At 43.2% G+C, this 25,035-nt stretch overlaps 1 protein-coding gene across 2 annotated transcripts in view; it reads left to right on the top strand.

Annotated features, from left to right (window-relative positions):
- MKX (mohawk homeobox) overlaps positions 1 to 6,460 on the top strand; it is a 160,886-nt gene extending 154,426 nt beyond the window's left edge. For both annotated transcript variants that reach the window (XM_088447789.1, XM_088447788.1), the window contains 2 exons: positions 2,596 to 2,629; positions 5,973 to 6,460. In XM_088447789.1, the coding sequence (XP_088303915.1) occupies positions 2,596 to 2,629; positions 5,973 to 6,159 (221 nt within the window). In that variant the 3' untranslated portion in view covers positions 6,160 to 6,460. The remainder of the gene's footprint in view (positions 1 to 2,595; positions 2,630 to 5,972) is intronic.
- The last annotated feature ends 18,575 nt before the right edge of the window (positions 6,461 to 25,035 follow it).

The raw sequence follows: 25,035 nt of genomic DNA, 5'->3' as shown, positions 1-25,035 counted from the left end.
ATTGGAGTATCCTGGAACTGGGTCCTTGACACTGATATTTTAGCTTGTTTCTTGCATCTGCCTTTTATCTTCAGCATTATAACAGTGCTTGAGACAAAAGGTGTTAGTGCTTTAAAGCACAAATAAAAAAAATATCCTAATGTGTGGAAAACACATTATTATGTAGCGGCCATGTGTCAGCAGAAAATATCACATATAATATATCACAGAGAAGAATTTGTAAACATTGCAGTACCTGGCACGTGGCAAGCGTCTATGTGACTTAATCATAAAAGTTTACGGGAATTTCTGTGCATAACACAAAGTGTGGGGGATTCTAAAAGTTTATTCAAGTAACTCCATGTCCAGGACTCATAAAGCACTTTCTGACCTCTGAAAAGCAACGCCAGCGTGCATACTGTGATAATATTAAACGTACGGCCTTATTTTATTCCCCTATTACATTCCATTTTATCAAAAACAGACTTATGTGTGGTTTTCATGAATCAATTACTATTTCAGTTTGTTTTATAGGAGGCATGCTGTGAAAATATGATCATTTTTAACACAGAAAATGAAATATCCGTGTTGCATTAAAAATTGGGCTTTCCTTGGCGCAACAAATATTTTAAAGGACTTGCACTGGCTCAGATGCTATTTGCGGTGAACACATGTGCATGAACTTCATCAGCATCAAATACATCAGATTGCGCCTAAGGCTGATCTCATGCAGCCAGTGCATATAAGAAAGAATGTGGACATTTTCTTATGGCTGAAGTGTTTCTTCTACCAGTTAAAGGGCCTTGAACACAAAATACAAAATATTGAATCTCGTACATCATGACCCAACATGAAAGCCACATGAAAGTGTAAAAAAAAACATTCTCATCTCTTAAAAGGACTGAAGGAAAAACATACCTATTTCTAAGTTTGGTTTATCATTATCACTTATTTATCATTGCTGTACTAGGTTTATGAACTAGGGTGGTGCGACATGTGCCATGGCACAGGCCACTACAGGGCAGCGGGCGCTGTTTGGGCCTGTCAATTTTTCTGTTTATTATCATTCTCACTTGTAGCTTCCTCTTCTTTTATCCCCAGCATCTCCTGGCCTCTCCTATCTCTTCCCTGGCCTTTCCCCATGAGGCCATGGCACCTTTTTCAAGTGCACTATCTTATGTCCCTATTTAAAAAATGGGTGGGGCACCAATGCTCTCTTTGGCACAGGGCACCAAAAAGTCTAGGTCCATTGTATTTTATATTCTGCACAATTTCCGTTGGAGCAAGGGGATTAAAGACACCATTTGGATGAGACAGTTTCCTGGGCAATAATCACAAGCAGTGTCTAGTTGAGGTCTTCTTTGCCGGGGTTAGGCTGCCAGAGTGGGGAGACACCTGGGCATTGGCTGCTGCGAGGTTGATATAATAAATGGACCAAGGTTTGACATGTGTGCTCTCTGAGGCCAATTGAAGTACAGTACATAGCTTGCCAGTTTTATGATTGAGTAGTTTGCATCTGAACAAAAACTTGCCTATTAGCATTGACTTTCTTTCTGGGCATGTGCTCCTATCTATCCTGAGATACCTAGGTTCCCTGCTACTTACTCTGCCATTAGCAGTCTGCCTTGGTCGTGTAACCATTTTGAAAAAGCTGAGGAGGCATTTGCTGAGTAGAATCCCTGCACATTCTGTTATCACCTTGGGTATTGATACAGATGCTAAAATGTTCCCAGTTATCATTGTGTGAATAAGATTCCACTTCTTTGCTGGTAGGCTCCTCGACAGTTCTTCTGCACCGTTGGAGCTTACAATGTACATTCCCTATCACATTCTGCACACATTAATATTTTTGGTCAGAATCCATTTAGCCTACAATTATGTTTTCGGAGTTTTGTAAAGAACCGGAGCAAACCCATTCAAACATGGGGAGAACATACAAACCACACACAGATAGTGCCCTTACTCAGGAATTGAACTCATGACCGTGAGACAGTAATGCTAATCACTATGCCAACCAAGTTGCGGAGATGCTTATGGCTTTGGTGGTACACTGTAAAGAAGAGTAAAGATGACTTTTCCACCTTAGCAATACTGCACAGCACACAAAGCACAGTGGTAGTACGAATCATACAATGAATAGTGTGCATGTATGCACAGAGACATGGCCACAGACTAACAAAGCCAGGCATAACAGTGCAAAGCCAAATGACCTAAACATACAGTAGATGCTAATTGCTGAAGGTTTCCCACATCATTACTCTCTGCAAAGGGATCATTAAATAATCCCATACATGTTGCCAATTTATGCCCTGGAATTTTACACCACTCCTAGGGGTATATTTACTAAAGTGCAGGTTTATAGAAGTGGAGATGTTGTCCATAGCAACCAATCAGATTCTACTTATTTATTTAGCACCTTCTAGAAGATAATAGATAGATTCTGATTGATTGCTATGGGCAACATCTCCTCTTCTATAAACCTGTACTTTAGTAAATAACCCCTAGTGTTACTAAAGTAAGGTAAATGTATAAATTGTTTTCAACATACATTTCATATTTCTAAAAAATTTAACAATTTTACAAAATTAACTCACATGCAATTTTGTTTCATTTTAGACACTCTGGAATCTGGACCAAATAAGTGCCAAAGGTGAGTCCGCTGTATTACATCTGTATGTACCAAACAAATTAAAACTTTGTGCTTTGGGACCTGTTTATCATTCAATATTTGCAGTATATCCCTGTAATAGGGTGTTTCCTGTAAATATCAAGTATTAAGTGATACTCGCAAATAGTATCACACGAATGTATAATGGAGGGAACGCAGAAAATATCTCCGCTGTCTGCCATGGCCTGTCCTTTTCCATATATATATATACAGAGAGAGAGGGAGAGAGAACAGCCTTTTCAACTTAACCAGGGGCCATGAATAGAGACCGGAAAAACGGTAGTTGCGATTTCAAAAAAATGAATGCATGTATTGATCAATTACAAATACCATCCTGTCAGAATGAACAAGTAGAATACTTATTATTGTAATTGTTGCAGGAGGGATGGCATTGCATAAAGTCCCACCCTATATATCATAGAAACTCTGGACTCACGTATACAGTATATTATGAAAACTCTAAACTGTTCGGTATGTAGTTTAAACATAGGCATCTTTATAATGGGTGCAAGGTGTGCGGTGCACACAGGCTCCTGCATCCAGGGGGGCCCACACAGCACACCCTGCACCCATAGTTAATAATATACTTACCTCTCAGCAGATTCCGATGTGCAGAGCAGCAAAGACTCACTGGGAAAATGGCGGCGGTGCCATTTTCCCGGAGCCCCGCCCATGCGTAGTAGATTCTGGCATGAAACCAGAATCTACAGTGCTCAGTACATTGACAGAGAGGAGGGGGCCCAAACAGAGGCTGCACACACTCCTCTCTTTAAACGCCCCTGAGTATAAAGTACTGCGCTCAACCCCTATAATTTGTGTAAATGGTCGGTATGAGAGTGACGACTAGTAATGATCTCTTTTTCTTAATAACCCTACTCGGTATGCAAAGGCTAATGCTAGGTACTGAACTCAGTTCTAGTGGTGCTATAAATAGTATACAGAAAATATGAACCATGCAAATGTGCTCATTAATTTCAGTATATTTAATTCATAAACACAGACAATATATATATATATATATATATATATATGAAATGAAAAGTACAATGCATAAACACAGTGGTGTAACTAGGGCAGGGCGAGCGGGGCACATGCCCTGGGCACCGTGGGTCCGGCGGTGCGGGGGGTGTGTATGTGTGGATGTGCCGCCGGCCTAGTTACCCAGTGTAGTGCCAACTGCAGTGAGTGCGGTCAGCACTACACATTTACACAGGACCGGCGCTAGGCTTCTCAGCGCCAGTCCTGTGCTGCACAGCCGAGCCCCTTCCCTCCCCCTGAGTGCTTGCCCAATAGTGCCAGGTGGAGGGTGGGAGGCGGGCTCAGGCTGTGCATTTTTACACACACATCGCCGCAAACGTGGCGGCAATGTGTGTGTTAGCCAGCAGCAAATGAGAGTCAGACAGACTTTCATTGGCTGCTGCTGCTGTACACACATCGATGCCGCGCACGGCGTTGATGTGTGTGTTAAACAGCAGCCAATGAGAGTCAGACACACTCTCATTGACTGCTGCAGCGCCCACTGCAAGAGCCGAGCTGGAGCTCACTCATGAGCTCCGCCTTCCGGCTCTTGCAGTGGGTAATGGAGGAGACGTCATGACGTCTCTCCCATAATGCAGAGCGTGCCAGCCCGGGAGGGCTGACGTGCGGACGGCGGCGGGAGTTGTAGCCGGAGCATGGATTCAGGTGAGTTTATTTTTCTTCTTTTATTTACTGTTTTATTTTCGCTGTATATGTGTGTTTGTATTTGTCGGGGGGGGGATTACTACTGGGGGCACCATTGGGGGGGATCTACAACTGGGGACACCTCAATTGGGCGCACTAATCGGGGGAACTATTAATGGGGGAACCACTATTGTGGGCACCTCTATTGGGGGCACTAATCAGGGGGACCTTTACTGGGGGCACCACTGGGGGGACCACTACTGGGGGCACTCCATTGAGGACCACTACTGAGGGCACTGCATAGGGGGGGCTACTACTGGGGGCACTATATAAAGGACACTGCTTAGGGGGGACTACTTCTGGGGGCACTATATAAAGGACACTGCTTAGGGGGGACTACTTCTGGGGGCACTATATAAAGGGCACAGTATAGGGGGACCATTACTGGGGGCACTGCATGGGGGGACTGCTACTGGGGGCTCTGCATGGAGGGGTCTACAATGGGGGCTTACTATATAAGGGGCTTACTACTGGAGGCACAAGGGACACTGCACTGAGGGCACTGAATAGGAAGGACCACTACAGGGGACACTGGATAGTGGGGACCACTACTGGGGGCTGCTTAAGGGGGATTACTACTGGGGGCACTGTATAAGGGGCACTACTGGGGGCCTGCATAAGGGGAACCACTACTGGGGATACTGTATAAGGGGAACTAATGGGGAGCTGCATAAGGGGGGCCACTACTGCAGGTACTGTACAAGGGGCACTACTGGGTGCCTGCATAAGAGCCACCACTACTGGGGACATTGCATACTGGGGGTACTGTATAAGGGGCACTACTGAGGGCCTGCATAAGAGGGACCACTACTGGGGACATTGCATACTGGGGGTACTGTATAAGGGGCATTACTGGGGGCCTGCATTAGAGGGACCACTACTGGGGGCACTGCATAGGGGGGAACTGTATAAGGGGCACTACTGGGGTTAAGGTGCATATGGAATGGAAAGGAATGTTCAGAGTGACGAGAAAGGGGCATGTGTGTTGACACGCCCCATTTTTAAGAGACCCCGCCCCTGGTGACCACGCCCATTTTTGCTGCACACGCCTACATCGCGCGCACATAGGGGGGGGCACCGTTTTCAAATTTGCCCTGGCCTCCAAATACCCTAGTTACGCCACTGCATAAACATACTGGTAGGTAATGAGATAATCTGTGCAGAAAGTACAGGGATACTATAACTTACATTAATCAAAAGGTATACAAATAGGTACAGTAACTCTACTGGATGTTTAATAGGTGGTTTGTTAAATCACAGCTGGATCTGTATTTAATACAGTTCCTAGCATATTGACTCTTTGCATAAACTTAATGTAATTGTCAATAAAAACCTTTGACACTTATGAAATGCTTGTAATTTTACTTCAGTATACCATAGTAACATATGACAAAATTTGTAAGCAGCAAACTGTGTGGAAACCAATACTTTCTCAAAACTTTTGGCCATGGCTGTATGGCCAGCTTAAAAATGGTAGAATTCTTAATGTCCTGTACAATCCTTAATTTATATAGTAATGAATATGACCATTTAATTTATGCATCTGCAACTGTTTCTCAATAAGCAAGCTGATGCAATTGTGTTTTCTTTTCACTTAATCTAGTGCAGTTAATAAAGGGGCCAGCAAGGATGAGACCTACTGGCGGGAGATTAATGCAGCGATGGCTTTAACGAACCTTGCACAAGGAAAAGACAAACTGCAGGGGACCACCAGTTGCATCATCCAGAAATCATCACATATATCAGAAGTGAAAACTGTCAAAGTGCCACTAATTCATCAATTTCAATGACTGAAGCTCACTTTTCTCCCAACTATGGGGAACCTGGGACTGGTGTATGCAACCACAAGCATGTTTTTGCCTTAGAACAATGAAGAGACTGTTTTTTTTATAAGCAGCCCTACAAGACTTGGACTTACATTCATTCGCTACTCTGTCGACCAGGTTTTACAGGGCAATGTAAATGTCTTACTTTTTTTTAACCAAAATACTAACTTATTTTATTTTACAGAGCATAAATATTCTGCTTATAAGTAAAACTGTTTGCCTTGCTTTTCCCATATGTGCCTTTACTTACAGAAATAAGCTAGAACGTGGGCATGATATAAGATATTAATGCCTTAAATTATGAATGACATACTGCTTTGTCTTGTATTTAATCCTGGACTTCTTGTTTGTAGTCAGGTCAAAGTAAAACCTACCTGCACTAAAATGAATTTATCTTAACTTGTTGTAAAAAAGTAGAAAATATACAATCATTGCTGAGGTTTATCAGTGGCCACCAGTATAGGTTTACGACAGTTTGCCATCTTAAGAATGATAAGAATTGTTCAGGAGTAACTGTGGTTCAAACTAGTCATAATTGCGATAGCAAGTCACGCAAAAAGCACATTCAAACTATCAGATCTTTATTAGCGTGTCACAGGAAGTCCCGCTGGTGACAAAATCACAAATATATTTTATGAATCGGAAATGTTTCTGTAAGATTACTCCCATCATTGAATTTATTATATTGTACCTAATTTTTGTGCCTTTGGGGCAGATGTACTAAGCTCTGGAAAGTGATACATTGGAGAGTGATAAACTACCAACCAATAAGCTCCTAACTGTAATATTTCAAACACAACCTGTAACGTGACAGTTAGGAGTGGCTAGTAGTTTATCACTTTCCAATTTATCACTTTCCAGAGCTTAGTACATCTTGGTGAGATCAATAGTTCCTAATTAATTGATAGGCTGCCTCTTCTTTGTGGAGGTGACAGATGCAATATTAGCACCCTTGGCCATTGTCTATGGATGTATACATCATGTATAGGTGCCTCATTTTATTGTTTTCTGCTAACTCACTGTATTTTAATGTCACTCAGTATTTTTCATTATAAGCCTTACGCTAACATTAACCACCCCAATTCTGACCTGACAAAGGTGGCAAGAAATATGCGTCTATTTATTACGATTTGGTTGAACCTTCGATAACAGTCAGTTACCACTAATCTGAAGAACAGACCTAGAATGGTTATTTTATGTTTTGTTGAGCCTTTTTGTCATTGATTGTTATCTAAAGAAAAACTTTCCACCAACCTAAAAGGCGATGATTCCAGTCACTGATTTAACAGCAATTGCATGGAGGTACTGTATAAGGGAAGGACAAGGTGAACTTTGTACGGTCATACTTATCACAACAATACTAGGATTCCTTTTGAGTACAAAGCAATAACTTATTAGGAAGGAATCTCTTTGCCAGGTTTGATAAGACTAACTGCACAAAGTGTATGTTTAAGGGCTATTAATACTATTATACCTACAGATGAGTCTTAGATATATTTCGAATTTTGTCTCCTAAATTGAAAATGTTCCCATCAGGCTTTAGGACCACTAAATAAGCGGGTACGTTCAAGGAGTGTGTTGTTTATTGGCTTAATATGAATCATACCAAAGCTCAACAACCTTCTACTACTCAGTTATCATAATACAAAACAAGTAAATTAATAAAAAGCTTAAAATTTAGTAAACTATACACTACCGGTCAAAATTTTTAAAACACCATTTTTCCAGTTTTCATTGAAATTTATGCAGTTTTATTTCTCAATGTGTTCTGGAATTAAAGCATAGACCAAATAATTGGAAATAAAAAAAATTAAAAGAAATAATATATTTTGTTTAACAAAATGTAATAAAAAAATTTTGACTAATGAAAGTAGCCACCTTTTGCAGATACATATCCACCGAACACACTTGTGGCCTTCTTTCTACAATTAAATCAAATGTTATAAGTCCTTCGAAACACTGTTAAAGAAGTTCCCACATATGTGTTACACTTTTAGGTTGATTTGCTTCCACCCTACTGTCCACTTCATCCCAAATCAGCTTGATGGGGTTTAAGGTCTGGAGACTGTGCTGGCCATTCCATGGTTTAAAGCCTATCTTTTTCTTGAAGGTAGTTCCGACCTAGACTGGAGGTATGTTTTGATTCACTATTTTGCTGTAGGATGAACCCTTGACCAACTAAGCATAGGCCAGAGGTAAATGCAGTAGAGCCCTTTTGGTTCATGGTGCCAATCACTCTGTGCAAGTCCCCAACTCAGGATTCAGCAAAAGAGCCTCAGACCATCACAATTCCTCCTTCATGTTTGACAGTTGGTGTCACAGGAGGTTATTTACTAAGAAAGCTGCCGCCTCCCACCATGTTTAAGCCCAGAATGTAAAAAGGCGATGTTTTTATAAGCTATGGCTTAGTAAATAAACCCTTTTATTGAGGAACAATCTTTTCACATAATAAATGGTGTATGAAAACTCTGCGTGATGAATCAAAGATGACGAATTTTGATTAATTGGGCTATAAGATTTTCAGTAGTGCACTGGCAGTGTTCATGGCCCTGGCAAGCCTCTTTGTCATTGCGATATATAAGCTGTAAGTTCTTAACCTTTTTCTTGTTCTCTGAAAAAGGACTTTTTTTATAGCTAGCAAAATTTCATACATTTTTAGTTTTTGTCAACCTTAACTTATTAATTTTAACTTCTAGCAGGTTACAGCTTATCTTTGTATTATTTCAGGTTGCACACTGGACTATAGTTGCTTACACTCAAATAAAAACTAGAAAAATGGAGGTGTTCTAAAACTTTTGACTGGTTGTATATGCAAATCTTTACATACATGTCATGTATATGTCCAGATCCCCACATACTTAGGGGTATATTTACTAAAGTGCAGGTTTTTAGAAGTGGAGATGTTGCACATAGCAACCAATCAGATTCTAGCTATTATCTTCTAGTAGGTGCTAGACAAATGTTAAGTTTGATGGTTATGGGCAACATCTCCACTTCAAAAAACCAGCACTTTAGTAAATATACCCCCTTACTGTGCAGATATTGTCAAGATATAAATCTTTATTAGTCGGGCGTCTTTGCAATGAGCAATCCGGTCAAAATCAAAAAATCTTAGCCAGGAAAATTCACATTTGCTACAAAGTGCTGGTTGAAATAAATATCAATGCTGTTTATTTTCCTTATCTGAAAAGAATCGAAACATTTTGGCACAGGACAAAATCTTTTCAAACATATAACAAGTTGTTTACTGAGCTGGATCAGGATGTGACCCGTTGTACATGATCCTGAATATGTTTTATGAAGCCTTTATAGCTGCCAGATTTAGCTTTGCAGCAGCTATGATGACTGTAATTGGTTCTTTCAGGTTTGATAGAATTAACTTTTTATTTTCACATTTCTGTATATTTAAAGGGGATTTACAGACTTAGAAATGTTACCATGATCCCTTCACCAACAAAATGCAAATAGAAAATTGTTAAAAACTACTGTTTAGTAGATCTAGTTCTAACTCCGAATCAGCAGTGCTTTATTAGGGTAGTACTTGGGTAGGAGGTTTTGGCACCTTTTTATGTGGGTCTAATTTTTTAACTCTTAAGCTGCATACACACGTAAAGATTTTCTATCCAACCATCCAACTAGTTGATTGGTTGGAATGAAAATCTGGTACCGTATGGGAGTAAATAATGATCATCAATTTGCTCCTAAATGCCAGAAAACAGATGAAAATGGTCGTCAGACAATTTTGTTAAATGTTTGATCTAAACAATTTGTTCAAACAACAGTTTTTGTCCATATTAAGGCATTTGGGAGCAAATTGCTGATTGACATTTGCTTTCATACGTTACCAGATTTTCATTCCAACCAATCAACTAGTTGGATGGTTGGACAGAAAATCTTTACGTGTGTATGCAGCTTTAGGGCTTGCTCCAATCAGTCGCAACGGGGCCCGATCTCACCCTGGCCCTATGGGGCTGCAAACAAAAATGGGCAAATCCAGAGGTACCATAAGTGTGGCATACAGCCGCGCGTACAGGTGCGAGTAATTTGCACCTAATTGGATCAATCTCTTAAGGCCCCCATACATCAGAGATTGATTGCAGCAATCGTGCAATTTGCAATCGATTGTGTATAAAAATCTTTCCCTTTTTCAATCGATTGCAGATTGCAGAGATGCCACAATCGATTGAAAAAGGGAAAAAATTTTATACACAATCGATTGCAAATTGCACGATTGCTGCAATCAATCTCTGATGTATGGAGGCCTTTATACTAGTTTCAGAAAGAGTAAGACATCAGTGAAATAATAAATAAATATAAGTATCTGCACATTTAGCCAGAGTGTGGGAGCTAGTATACATTTTGGATGAATTTGTAACTTTAGGTGAGTGCAGGCACCTTTTTTCATAGAACAGAGCACTGTGAATCTCTATTAAGTCTTCTGCAAGTGCCTCTGTTTTCTATTCAGCATTCACCATTCAAATGGTCTTGGGTGTTACTCTCCCATCAATGTTCTGAGATGGACTGTCTAAGAATTACAGGATAGACAAATATGAGAGGAAGAGTCTGTCACCAAACTATCTGCATGGTTCTGGCTGCCATGGAGTGTTGAGCTGGGAGATGAAGAAGAGATTTCCAAATAACACTTGGATCTGCCTTAGGGGTAGATGTATCAAACCTTGGAGAGAGAGAAAGTGGAGGGAGATAAAGTACCAACCAATCAGCTTCTGTCATTTTTCAAACACAGCCTGTAAAATGGCAGTTAGAAGCTGATTGATTGGTACTTTACCTCTCTCCACTTAATCTCTCTCCAAGGTTTGATACATCTCCCCATAAGGCAGGTCCAAGTGTATCTTATGTATTTTACCAGGATATGCAGTAGCTGCATGTGATTTTTGTGTGACATTTGGTGCATATAATTTTGTCTTGCAAGATAAATCACACGTGTAGCCCTGGCCTTTGGTGTGAAACCTTTTATCTATAACGTTCTTATATTGTGATTGTTGGCTATGTTTGACACAGTAGCCTAAGGAATGACCTGTCACTGTTACTCATCTATACATTGTGATAATGCTGCAGAAAAATACTTTTAAAACCAGTTCATTTGGCCTTAGTTATTGCAATTGGAAAATAAATGGGACACCCATGCCATTGTGTGGAAATTAATTGTTTTATTTGCACCTCTTTGTTATTCTATATTCAATCTACTACTGTACTTCTACAATTAATGCAAATATATCATATTATTAGCAGAACCTCAAGACATGCAAAATATACTCCCGTAAAAAATGCAAATGTTCTCCACTAAAAATTTCTTGAAATTATCAAAGACTTGCAATCAATCTATTTTCACCATAGGCCAACTAAAAACATGCCCGACAATATAGGGAGTAGCATATTTTTATCTTTATGTTAGTGCTAGTAAAATTGTATTACTTTTCCTTCAATTAATTGGTCTTTACCATTAACCTGTTTGTCAAAGTCAAATAAAATGAAGAAGAGGATGTTGGATAAATGAACATGATATATAGGGTATAAAATTGCCGATTATGAGTACAGTATTAATCATTCATAATACCCAGAGCAACACGAATGTAATTTACACCTACAAGTATACTAAGGTTTTCAGCCCCTAAATAACAACTATAAGTGTAATAGAAGTATGATAAATTGTTTCTCATGGGCTCACTCCTACCATTACCGTCTAAAATTTTAATGCCACATTTAAAGTTTTAGTATGTGGTATGACCTATTTCTCATGTGTTGACAAATGATACCAATAAAATATATTGAAGCGGTAAAAGCTGTTTAAAACATACGGTAAAAAAATGCGACTAATAGAAATCTAAAGAATACTCACGGTTTCAGGTGTTTTATCCATTTTGCCAGCAAATGTATGTGAACGAGCCCTAAGTGCAGCCCTGTTTATAGTATTAGCCAGCCAAGTCCTGTTTCTCTTGATTTGCCATACAGCGGTTCATGTAGGAAAGCTATATTGTGTCTTTATATGCATTTGAAAGATAATTTCATTTTGAAAATATTATTGTGTAAATATATATTTTTTTTACAATTATTATTTTTTCCCTAATTACAGTTTCCAATGACTGTAAAAGTGCCAAGCTAGATATGCAATGTATGTAATGACTGTATAAACTGGTGAAGTGTCCTTTCAGTTCATTCTCTTTATTATTCTCTCATGTCAACACACTTGAAACCATTGTTCCACTGGGTTGTAGGACAGCAAAAGGGCGCACTCAGTTGTAGTACAGCAGTATGGTGCACTCAGTGGTTAAACAATAAAATGGTGCACTCAGTTGTAGGACAACAGTATGGCGCACTCCGTTGTAGGACAATAATATGGTGCACTCAGTTGTAGAACAGCAGTATGGCACACTCAAGTGTAGGACAGCAATAGGGTGCACTCAGGTATAGGACAGCAATAGGGTGCACTCAGTTGTGGACCAGCAGTATGGCGCACTCAGTTGTAGGGCAACAGGATGGTGCACTCAGGTGTAGGACAGCAATAGGGTGCACTCAGGTGTAGGACAGTAATACAGTGCACTCAGTTGTAGGACAGCAATGTGGTGCACTCAACGTGTAGAACAGCAATATGGTGCACTCAGGTGTAGGACAGTAATATGGTGCACTCAGGTGTAGAACAGCAATATGGTGCACTCAGGTGTAGGACAGTAATATGGTGCACTCAGGTGTAGCACAGCAATATGGTGCACTCAGGTGTAGGACAGCAATATGGTGCACTCAGGTGTAGGACAGTAATATGTTGCACTCAGGTGTAGGGCAGCAATATGGTGCATTCAGGTGTAGGACAGTAATATGGTGAACTCAGTTGTAGCACACTCAGGTGTAGAACAGCAATAGGGCACACTCAGTTGTAGAACAGTAATATGTTGCACTCAGTTGTAGGACAGTAATATGGGGTACTCAGTTGTAGGACAGCAATATGGTGCACTCAGTTGTAGGACAGCAATATGGTGCACTCAGGTGTAGGACAGCAATGTGGGGCACTCAGTTGTAGGACAGCAATATGGGGCACTCAGTTGTACGACAGCAATATGGGGCGCTCAGTTGTAGGAAAGCAATATGGGGCACTCAGTTGTAAGACAGCAATATGGGGAACTCAGTTGTAGGACAGCAATATGGTGCATTCAGTTGTAGGACAGCAATATGGTGCACTCAGGTGTAGGACAGCAATATGGGGCACTCAGTTGTAGGACAGTAATATGGGGCACTCAGGTGTAGGACAGCAATATGGGGCACTCAGGTGTAGGACAGCAATATGGGGCACTCAGGTGTAGGACAGCAATATGGTGCACTCCTGGAATTTTCTACTTGTATCAACTTGAGTTTTTTCACCTTTAAAAAATTGTGAGTCTGCATCTCAAAGTGAATACTTCACAGTTGTTTGTACTATGATAAGTTATTCTGGTATAAAGTATTTTGTGACAATAAATTATGTTTTCCAAACATAACAGATGGGTAAATTGAGTGATTTCAGCAATTGTCAAGAAAAATGAAAGAATGCCATTGATGTGAAGAAGCAAAGCATGGTATCAGAAAAAGGTTCTGACATTATGGTCGTGGAAAGTATTCAAGGTAAATCTCTGGAGTCAGATAGGAGCCAAGTAGGTATGCTAAACTGTAACACATTTCTAAACAATTTTGGATTCACAGTTTCTGTCCAATACAGTTAAAGGCTCTTTGCATTGATCGACTTTGACTTCACAAGAATTCTGTCTTGGCCAGACAATTACTGAGATTATAAGAAATCACCTTTAAGTAAATAAAAAGGCCACATTCCTCCTCTGAACTACAGGCATTTGGTCTATAATTTCATTCTTTGTATAATAGCTTCTTGTTTCTCCTAAAAAATATATATATATTTTTGTTTCCTGGAAAATAAATATTCTCAAAAGCATTTTTACACATTAATCTTGTGTTATGTCTTCTTAAGGTGACTCCAAGGCTTATCTGTAGCCAAAGCGATCAGCAGTGTAAAAGGTACCAGAACCCCAATTAAAATGTAGACCTAACTCCCCCAAATATTGATTTTGCAGGCTGTGATTACATTTGGCGTCTCCAAAGGATTGGATACGCAGTGTAGGCAGCTGTTTCAGATTGCCAGCTACGCCTTTAGCACATTGTAAGGTATATTTGGGGATATATTACACCTCAATGGCCATTTGACAAATTTGCTACAGGGCCTAATATTTAATAGTATCCACAATAAGGCTTGTTTCTAACTAGAGCTTGACTAAGTTTTGATTCGCAATCGAAATAGAACACAGAATACCAAAATAGGCCAAGTGGATTCCCATCGTAGAGCAGCCAAAGTGCAAAACCACTGTGAAAAATGTCATGTGCCTACTTTCATGCAATTGCACCTGGTTTTATGGAGAAGGACATGGAGATGATGGCATTGGTGTGTGCATAGGGGTTGGATAGATTGCAGACTTTTCTTGTTGACCATGGTTTTGGCACATGCGGGCGCCTACTGTACTTTTGCATGGACATGCAAATCTGAGGTTTATTTTGTAGGACAAATTTGCTTAAGTTAGATAAAGTTGTGTAGAAGGTGCATTTACAAGACTGTTCCCTGCTTTGTGGAAGAGTCGTACAGATGTTTTCTCCTCAAAAAACGTCCTGGGGATCGAGCTTCTGCACTGGTAATTTTTTAAAAACATAGGACCTCATTCAGAGTCGGTCATAAGCGGCCGCTCGGTCGTACGCCTAACGACTGAGAAACTGAAAAAGGATGCAATCACACGGCTGATCAGTCGCAACCAAAGTGACGCCCATACGTGAACAATGCACCTCCTCTAGCTAGCAAGTGATAGCAGCTAGCGATCGAGTCAATCGTTGTCAGTCGTTGTCAGTCGCTGTATGTTAATTTTCTTCTGATGGTTGCGGCCGCTTGTGTTGTGTGCAAATTACACCAAAAATTAACAAAAAAACGCATAGAATAAGCCATCCCCATGAAATATATTTATTCTTATTATTCGCTAATGCAAATGCAGCTGAATCAATTACAAGCCAATTAGCAGTGTTATTAGCTTCAACAAACGATTATTAGCTGCTTGCATTGTGTGGCTCAAAATAGAAACGTCAAACATAACATCAGTCACATTCGATAGTATTGATTATACTCTGGGGCTTGCGAGAGCACGTACCCAATCTCAAGCTGGACGATCAGCCAAGCCTCGTACCTGCTCGCAGAGTGACGTTTTACTACTTCCGGCCTTCTATGTTGGCCGTAGCAGATAATTTATGTACGCCCCTAAAACGCCCTCAAAACGTTGAGGCACGCCTGCGTTTTCAGACTACCACCCCCGTCAACACCCACAAACGGTCTTTCATGTCAATCAACTCTCGGAAGTCACTTCCTGCTCGTAAGCCGTACGATCGACAGCATTTTGGATCGCAAAGCCTCGTACACACATGCGCACAAGTATCCGTGCGCATGCGTGGTTTGGAAACATCGGATGCGTACAACCGAGCGGCCATTTACAACCGACTCTGAATGAGATCCATAGTGCTACTTCCAACTGACCAGGAAAATGGTGCTGGTTCTATCTTTGAAAATAATGGTAAATAGTCTAGTGACACCAGACTCCTAAAATCCCATTCTCCATGTAATGATGCCTTTAAAACAGAAGTTTAAAAGTTTTGCACAGTTACATACATCTGATTGTCACCTACTCATTATGGGCCTGATGGGGAGTTGCAAGTAGCCCTGTGCACTACTCTGCAATCAATGACAGGCAGACTACTGCTGCCTGTCTGTCACAAATCTTGAGGGCAGTATTGACCTGTCCCCACATTTGATAGTGTGAGGACAGGACTGCATGTGACAGGAGCTATGTCATGATGTGAGGAGGGGAATGGAGCATACTTGCTTACCCAGAGCCGTAACTAGACTTTTTGGTGCCCTGTGTCAGAAAGAGCATTGGCGCCCCCCTCATTTTTCAAAGGGACATAGGCCCTCATTCAGAGGCGGTCGGAGGATGCAAGCGGTTGCTCAGAAACTGGGCGGCCGCTTGCATCCTGACCGGCCGCCTCTGTTTCGGTCGTTAGGCTGTGGGTTTACACCCACAGCTCTAACGACCGCTAGGGTGATGGTCGCGATGGTCATAGACCATCGCGACCATCGGGGCTTACGTCGAGACGCTAGGGTAGGGTCTCACTTGTCGTAAGCCCCGGAGAGCTTCTGGCTCTGTCAGAGCCGGAAGCTCTCCACTGACATCACTAGTGATGTCAGTGGGGCTTCCCCCAAACGGCAGGCGTTCCCATGGGAACACCTCCGTTTGGGCTGACAACCCCCCCGGCCCGCCTTCCAAACGGGGCAAGCTATCAATCAACATCGACAGCTCGCCCCCTTTGGAAAGAGACCTGCTACAACTGGCGCTGTCGGTCGTAGCGGGTCTCACGCATGCACACGAAGGAGCCGGCAAACATCGAGGCGGCCGTGTGGTCGTAGACCGTACGGCCGCCTCTGAATGAAGCCCATAATGCACCCAAATAAGGGCCATGGCTTCATGGGGAAGGGCCAGGGAAGAGATAGGAGAGGCCAGGAGATGCTGGGGATGAAATAAGAGAAAGCTTCAAGCAAGAATGATAATAAACATAAATTTGACAGGCCCAAACAGCGCCCCCTGACCTGTGGTGCCCTGCGATGGCACCAGCCGCACTACCCTAGCTACAGCCCTGTGCTTACCTTGCCAGAATGTTCTCTCTGACTCCCATAAGAGCAAGAGACCTAACTAGGGAAGAGGGTGAGGTTTGATGCCATGATTTGCTATGAATCACAAAATCATTGTAACCCCCCCTTTACTCCCTAACAGAAACACCAGATTACTATCTTCCTTGTGGTTTAGCGTACCCACTTATTTCCTCCATTAAATATTGAAAATCCTTTAGTTATATCAGTGCCTCCACCCAAGTATTGGGTGTATGGATGGGCCCACTTGGGAAAACCCATAGCTATGTTATTCAGGCTTGCTTGGGTAAGCCAAGCAATGTAATTATGTAACCTGATGGTATTATATATGCAGTATAATAATTACACTTTTAAAAATAAAATACCTTTCTTCTCTCCTCGTTAACGTCCAGGTCCTTTCAATAATGGTGAACCGGTGGAACATACACATGTAATTGCTCATTTATTCCAATTAAGAAACATAGCAATTATTTTACAATACAATATGCCCCACAACCTAGAATATATCAATATACCTTCTATACATATACTTCTGCATGCCATACAACAAAATAAGTATAATATGGAGAAACAACTAACCCTGTAACACTTAGGTATTATTGGTCCCTTATAAACACTGCAGTATGTTGGTGCAGGCTGGGGCCCTTATAGCTGATCAATTGTAAAAGACTTTGAATTGGCTAGTTGACTTTGGGGTCTATTTACTAAGCAGTGTTAGGAGACAGAGTGAAAAATGATAAGGTGCCAGCCAATCAGCTCCTAACTGCCATCTCACAGGCTGTGTTTGACAGTTAGGAGCTGATTGGCTGGCACCTTATCACTTTTCACTCTGTCTCTTAACACTGCTTAGTAAATAGACCCCAAAGTCAACTAGCCAATTCAAAGTCTTTTACAATTGATCAGCTATAAGGGCCCCAGCCTGAACCAACATACTGCAGTGTTTTTAAGGGACCAAGGGGCCTGATTCAGACCCACTCGCGAGCGGCTGTACGCTCGCAAGTGGGTCGATGGTCTGCACTGAGCATGCGCACGACGGAGGGAGCTCCGTCGTGCGCATGCGCCAGACACGACGAGCGAAGGACTTTCCTTCGCTCGTTGTGTCCGATCAAAGGGGGCGTGCTGTCAATGTTGATTGACAGCACGCCCCCTTTGGTGGGCGTGCCGGGGGCGTGCCTCCCTGACGGGGGCGTGCCCACGGGAACGCCTCCCGTCAGAAGCCGGCCCACTGACATCACTAGTGATGTCAGTGGGAGTGATTTTGGCTCTGATAGAGCCAAAATCACTCCGGAGCTTGCGGTTGAAAACCTCAACCGCAGGCTCCGGCTCGCAATTTCGATGGTCGCGATGGTCACGACCATCGCGGCCATCAAAATGCACGCTCGTATAGCCTGTGGGTGGTGACCCACAGCTATACGAGCGTCCAGGAGGACGCTCCATGAAAAAGGAGCCCGGCCCTCATGCAGAGCGTGCGCTCTGCTCAGAGCGTACGGCTCTGAATGAGGGCCAATGTTACAGGGTTAGTTGTTTCTCCATATTATACTTATTTTGTTGTATGGCATGCAGAAGTATATGTATAGAAGGTATATTGTAACCTTTATTAAAAAGGTGGTTATCAGTACATCTATAGTGCCATCTGTAGAGTATATTGCTGTAAGATTAGAACATCCTTAGCTTAGCTTAGTTTTCTTAATCCTGCTCCACCAGAGAGATGATTTGTATCCATTAGATATATTTCTTTTCTCCTTTCCGCTACAAATATTGGATAAACTGCAATATGCACAGATACTGTCCTTTCTTTAGTGATACTGTATCCACCAGAGCTCAGTACTTTGTAGGACTGGCATATAGTTAGAGGGTTTCAATGGTAGCACTATAGTCTCCGGGCAGCTTAGTGCGAAGGCTTAAATAATGTCTGTATAAATGCCACTGCAAATCCCAATATAGTAGTGTAGTGCCTGTCCTAATCTACGGATCAATTTCCTCCTTTCAGACCTCTTAAAAATAAGTGATGCTGTTCTAAACATAGGAGGGGATCTGCCTCTGTGACTCCTTACTTCATATAGATATACTGTATGTGCAGCCGTATGCTGCATAATAAGGTCTCTATACTGGGATAGATATGTGTTGTGCAGCTAGATAATTGTTTGAAGGCTCGTCACACTTATACTGTTCAGCGCCACTGTCTCCAATTCATTTCCTGCCTTCTAGTGCTGACCAATCAGCGCATGCTGATGCTTACTGCCAGCTGCCGCTCACTCGCCCCAGGGAAAGCTTCTAGAAGCCACTGCTGCTAACTTCTTCCCTGAGAGATGCTGACCGCTTGTCAGCTGCAGTTGCTGTCACACAGCTCCCGCTCCGGTTCCACCCCCTTGTGCCTGACAGGCACAGGGGGATTGAGCACCCAAGGAAGGGAACACAAGACTAACTGCCAGCTGCTATATACCTCTCTCCAACTGGACCCTCTTTTCCTGACAGGAACCAAATCACTGTCAACCACATCACTCCACCCCTTCTTCTACAATGCATATGTATCCCATACACTGGGGCATACTTTTACCTCAGAGAAAAGAGTACCACAAAAACTCATATAAATACATGAAACATAAATGCTCTTTTCATAAACTGTATATACATATCCTTCACTAAAGGCTATTTCTTAAAGATTGAATACATTAGTCATGTTTTACCTCAATATACAACTATACATTTATGTCATATGTAAAATTTGTCAACCCATGTAGTATGTACACATATTACCTCAGAATATGTGTTTATTAATACTGAAACGGTTGGAGGGGATTCCGTTGATGGAAACAGTAGCAGAGGGAGTGGAATAGAGGGCCATGACACCAGTCAGGAAGTCTCCCGATATCCCAAATGATTGTAGGGTTTGGGACATAAAGGTCCAGGAGATCCTATCGAATGCTTTTTCAGCATCGAGAGAAAGAACAACAGCTGGTGTGATGGGTGCCGCTTAGATGACATGAGGGATGTCCCATGCAGGGAAATTTGCAGGGGCGTCAAGGGGCCCAATTGCTGGTAAGTTATAGAATCCTCTTTGTGAGCAGCAACAAAGTTTCAGCCACAGCAGAGAGAGTAGCCCATCAGCGGAGGACCAAATCCAGCAGGAGGGAGGCAGCCAGCACAGGTAATAGAAGGCCAGTGTATCCTGGAGCGTAGGCTGGCCTTTACACAAGGCTAATAATTATCTAAGTATGCCTTGCTGGCTTCTGGGTCCTCTGTCAGCGCTGTGGAGGGAGGTAGCTGCAGTGAGGGTGACAAGGCCGGGGAGATTGCTGCAAGATGGCAGCCTACCGCGATTCGCTAGTCCATTTGCGGGTGTGTGTGGGGGTGCCTTGGGGATATGAGTGGCCTCACCCTGAGTCCCAGCAGACTGCGAGGGTCCAGAGGGTACAGAGGGGCTGCGGCTCCGTCCAGCAGTAGCCATGATTACCGCGACTGCTCTGGTCCGCGAAGCTCCAAGATCGAGACCGGGGCTTCTGGAAGTGGTGTAGGCCTCGGTCGCTTCGGGACTACAGAGCACCCTCAGGGTCCGGCAGGAGGTCGGCAGAACTGCAGGCGGTCAAATGCTCCTAAAATATTGCCCAAGTCTCCTTTCAGAAGAAAGAAGTCTCCTCCATTCTGTAGCTGCTTTGCCTGGGGTCCTGTAGGGTAGCCAGATCACGATCAGTAGCCGATGTAGGGCCTGATTCAGACCCACTCGTGAGCGGCTGTCTGCTCGCAAGTGGGTCGATGGTCTGCACTGCGCATGCGCACGATGGAGGGAGCTCCGTCGTGCGCATGCACGAGACGCGACGAGCGAAGGACTTTCCTTCGCTCGTAGTGTCTGATCAAAGGGGGCGTGCTGTCGATGTTGATTGACAGCACGCCCCCTTTGGTGGGTGTGCCGGGGGCGTGCCTGTGAGACGGAGGCGTTCCCAAGGGAACGCCTACCGTCAGAAGCCGGCCCCACTGACATCACTAGTGATGTCAGTGGGAGTGATTTTGGTTCTGATAGAGCCAAAATCACTCCTGGCCCTGCGGTTGAGAAACTCAACCGCAGGCTTCTGCTCGCAGTGGCGATGGTCACGATGGTCAAGACCATCGCAACCATCATCCTGCACGCTCGTATATGCTGTGGGTGGTGACCCACAGCTATACGAGCGTCCAGGAGGACGCTCCATAATTATGGAGGTGGGCCCTGATTCAGAGCGAGCGCTCTGGTCAGAGCGTCCGGCTCTGAATCAGGGTCGTAGTCTTGATATCAATAAAAAAAAATGTGACATGAATCCAATAGGGATCTTCAGTACTCTCTTTTTTCTTTGTTCAATGCCAGTATTGTATCAAAGTTGATGATTGGCTTTGATTAGTTGAGCAGATACTGGTGCCACTGAAATTTTTTTTTATTGATATCAGCACTGCCTTTAATCTTTTTTGCTGACTAATGCTACCTACCATTCCATCTCTATCACTGGCAATTTCTCTTTTTCCCCCAGTCCTAACCTTTGCACCCGTTTGCTTAAATATAGTTGATTTTTGGATGAACTGTTCCAGATTGTTTGCTAAACTCTTTTAAATGTTTCCAGAGACTGTGGAGGTACAGTTGCGACTGAAATGCACATTATCTGATGTGTATTAGAAATGTGCTGGATGTTCTTGGGAGGTGACGATTCAGATGCATGAAGATGGTCTGTCTTATGGGCTTGTTATGCGAGTGTTGCAGGCGTGTTACTGAACTGGTTGCGAACTCAAACACTTAATCTCTCACATTGGAGGGCATGCTAATGGAGAATCTGCACCTTGCATGGAGCATGGTGCAAATTTCAATGGTGCAAGCAATGGACACACCAAGCGATACTTCATGTCTAAAGACACTGGAAAAGGACGTCCCAGTCCTTGCACATCCAGATGCTTGTACACCAGCGGAAAGGCTGATACTACCATTAGCATAAAGTCGCAGACACGATTGCGGCAATAGACGCTAAAGTGGCCACAGCAGCCTGAGGCTCAGAATCCGCCCCTTATTGTATTTGATAATTCCATCAGCACCCCATCCATATATACCATAGTATTGGCAATGGCTCAGTCCAGTCATGGTGATTTAGTTCAAGGGCTGGTGAAGGTGCACATACTACATACTGCAGGCTCACTAATGGCTGTACACTTGTTAATTAGAGATATTTCTATGGCAAAATGGTCACAAGGAAAGTTCAATCCCCACGTGGAAAGCAAACTAGGAGGGTTAAAAGCAAAATCTCTTCAGTTGGTTTGAAATTAAAGCTATTTTTCTCATCCACTCTTATAACATGCTGATGTGCACACTGTCTTCATAGATCCATAGACAGAACATAAACTTTCCAAGATATGAGCGGAATGCAAGTGAAAGTAATAAAGGCTGCAGAAATCAAAGTAATCTTTTGTCACAGTAGGATCTGAGGCCCTGATTCAGAGCTGGACGCTCTGACAGAGCGCTCGCTCTCAATCAGGGCCGTCCTCTTTAATTTTTAGAGCGGCCTCCTGGCCGCTCGTATAGCTGTGGGTAACCACCCACAGCTATAGCGAGCGGCCAGGAAGATGGTCGCGGTCTCGTGGCCGCAAGCCGTGGAGTGCTTTTGGCTCTATCAGAGCTGAAAACACTCCCACTGACATCACTTGTGGTGTCAGTGGGGCCGGCCCCAGATGGTAGGCATTCCCATACCCTCCTCTGGGCAGCCACGCCCCCGGCACGCCCACCACCAAAGGGGGCATGCTGTCACTCACCATCGACAGCACGCCCCCTTTGGTGCGAGACCCAGAGCGACGGCTTGTGCACTGGGCCAACATCGACCCGCTTGCGAGCGCTCAGCGCTCGCGAGCGGGTCTGATTCAGGCCCTGAGCTCTAACTTGTACACAGACAGCCAACCGCCAATATTATGGCTGCCAGCACGACCCATGTCAGCAATATGCAATTTATTTCAAATGCAAACCTGATGCTTAACCACTTGTCTGGCGTGGCTGCATCATTTACAATCATGCCAGGCAGTGTCTTACCTGACATGGTAGCAAGCAATGCGACCAGTCATAAACGCTCTCTGGGCGGCCGCCAGAAGGTATTCTTCCAGCGGCCGCCAATGGCAATGGGACCTCTTGGCCCCTCTGCATCCCTGCACCCTCCCCCAATGTCTGCAGTGCTGCGGATCACTGCTGATCAGGCAGCACAACAGTTCCCCCTACCCAGCGGCTGCAGAGAAAAGCAGCCAGTGGGGAAATGTAAATCCAGCAGCCTCAGCCCCCCAGTGTATACCCAGCGGCTGCAGAGAGAAATGCAAGGTTGTAATGTCACAATAGTCCGATCATCAATAGTGTGATATATCAATGACAGAAAAATGTTTATTTAATAAAATTGTATTGTTATAAATAGATGTTCTGGACCTAATTCAATCATAAAAAAAAAAAAAAAATTCTGAGCGTTTTTTGGAGAAAATATCAGCCAGGTAAATGGTTAAGGAGCATTTCTTCTGCTGCTGCTCTACAGAGAAAAAAGCACAGTTTTGCCCTCTATATTCAGGTATTCTTCATTTTATGTAAGAAGCGACTTTAGAAACCACACAAAATAATGATCTGAAAAAGCATGATGGCCGATCCAACGCTGAGAAATCACAATACATTTATAATGAGGGCTATTACTGTATTATTTATTGAGTAAAGAGGCAAATAATTCCCATTATAAAAACCACCACAATATCGCTGTAAAGCAGGTGGACATCGACCATGGTTTACAAGACCCTATGAAAACTGCTGATACAAATCCTAAGGTTTGCTGCTTCTTTTTGCCAGTGATGTGCATTGGTTTCAAAACCCCAACAAAACAAATGCATAGTAAACTTACCCCTAAGAGATTTTGTTTTGTTCCAGAACAGTAACAGAAGACTTGAGACTTAAGTGTCTGACCTGCGCTTGACTTCCTGCAGCAAAATATATTCCCAGCTTCTGTTTTGTTAGATTATCAAAACGAGAACACGCAGGAATGTAACATTTGGGCGTTCACAATTCTGTCGCACAGAGGGCCTGATCCAGACCCGGTCGCAAGCGCTGAGCGCTCGCAACAGGGTCGATGGTGGCCCCGAACGCATGCGCACGACAGAGCCGGCTCCATCGTGCGCTGCGCAAGACCCGGCTAGCGAAGACCAATCCGTCGTTCCGGGTCTCGCACCAAAGGGGGCGAGCTGTCGATGTTGAGTGACAGCTCGCCCCGTTTGGTGGGCGGGCCGGGGGTGTGGCTGCTCAAACGGAGGCGTTCCCGAGGAGAAGTGGCTCCAAGCATTGATTAGGCAAGAATGGGCGGCCATCAGTCAGTATGTAGCCCAGAAGTTAATTGGCAGCATGCCAGGGCGAATTGCAGAGGTCTTGAAAAAGAAGAGGCAACATAGCAAATATTGACTCTTTGCTTAATGTAATTGTCATAAAAACCTGACACTTATGAAATGCATGTAATGTTACTTCAGTATACCATAGTAACATCTGACAAAAAGGTCTAAAAACACTGAAGCAGCAAACTTTGTGAAAAACAATACTAGTGTCATTCTCAAAACTTTTGGCCATGGCTGTACAGTAGTTTTTTACCCTAATGTTTCTTGTTCTTATTTTAATGTTTATCCTTGGAGAATTAGAGAAAGCAGGTCTGTGGTTATGGGAAATTAGTAAGCTTTTAAAATAACAATAACCACTCCGTTCCTCAGGGTATAAAATCATCAGATGATAAAAAAAATTGTACATTAGAAAAGTGCAGTGATGAGCTGCAGGCAGGGCCAGATTAACAATGGGGCGGATGGAGCTCCAGCTCCAGGCCTCCACATAAAAATAGGCCCATCAACATGACATCATGATTACCAGCTGCCTAACTGGCCTTAAATAGTTTTTCTAGTTTTCCCCCCCCAAAAAAATTATACAATTTTTCTATTTCGATGTAATTAGGGAGACATTGTGTCTCATAGTGTAGGGGGTGTACACACCAAGGTGACTTTGGCCACACCCACACAGCACCAATTACAGTTCTTCCCCTTCTCAGTATAGGCCCTTGAACATTTTCAGCTCCAGGCCCATGTGGGCCTTAATCCGGCCCTGGCTG

This window comes from Taudactylus pleione, unplaced genomic scaffold, assembly GCF_031769625.1.
Source record: "Taudactylus pleione unplaced genomic scaffold, aTauple2 ptg000439l, whole genome shotgun sequence".
In the NCBI taxonomy this organism is placed as follows: domain Eukaryota; kingdom Metazoa; phylum Chordata; class Amphibia; order Anura; family Myobatrachidae; genus Taudactylus; species Taudactylus pleione.
The sequence above is the reverse complement of the archived record's forward strand: the minus strand, read 5'-3'. Positions and strand labels throughout refer to the sequence as shown.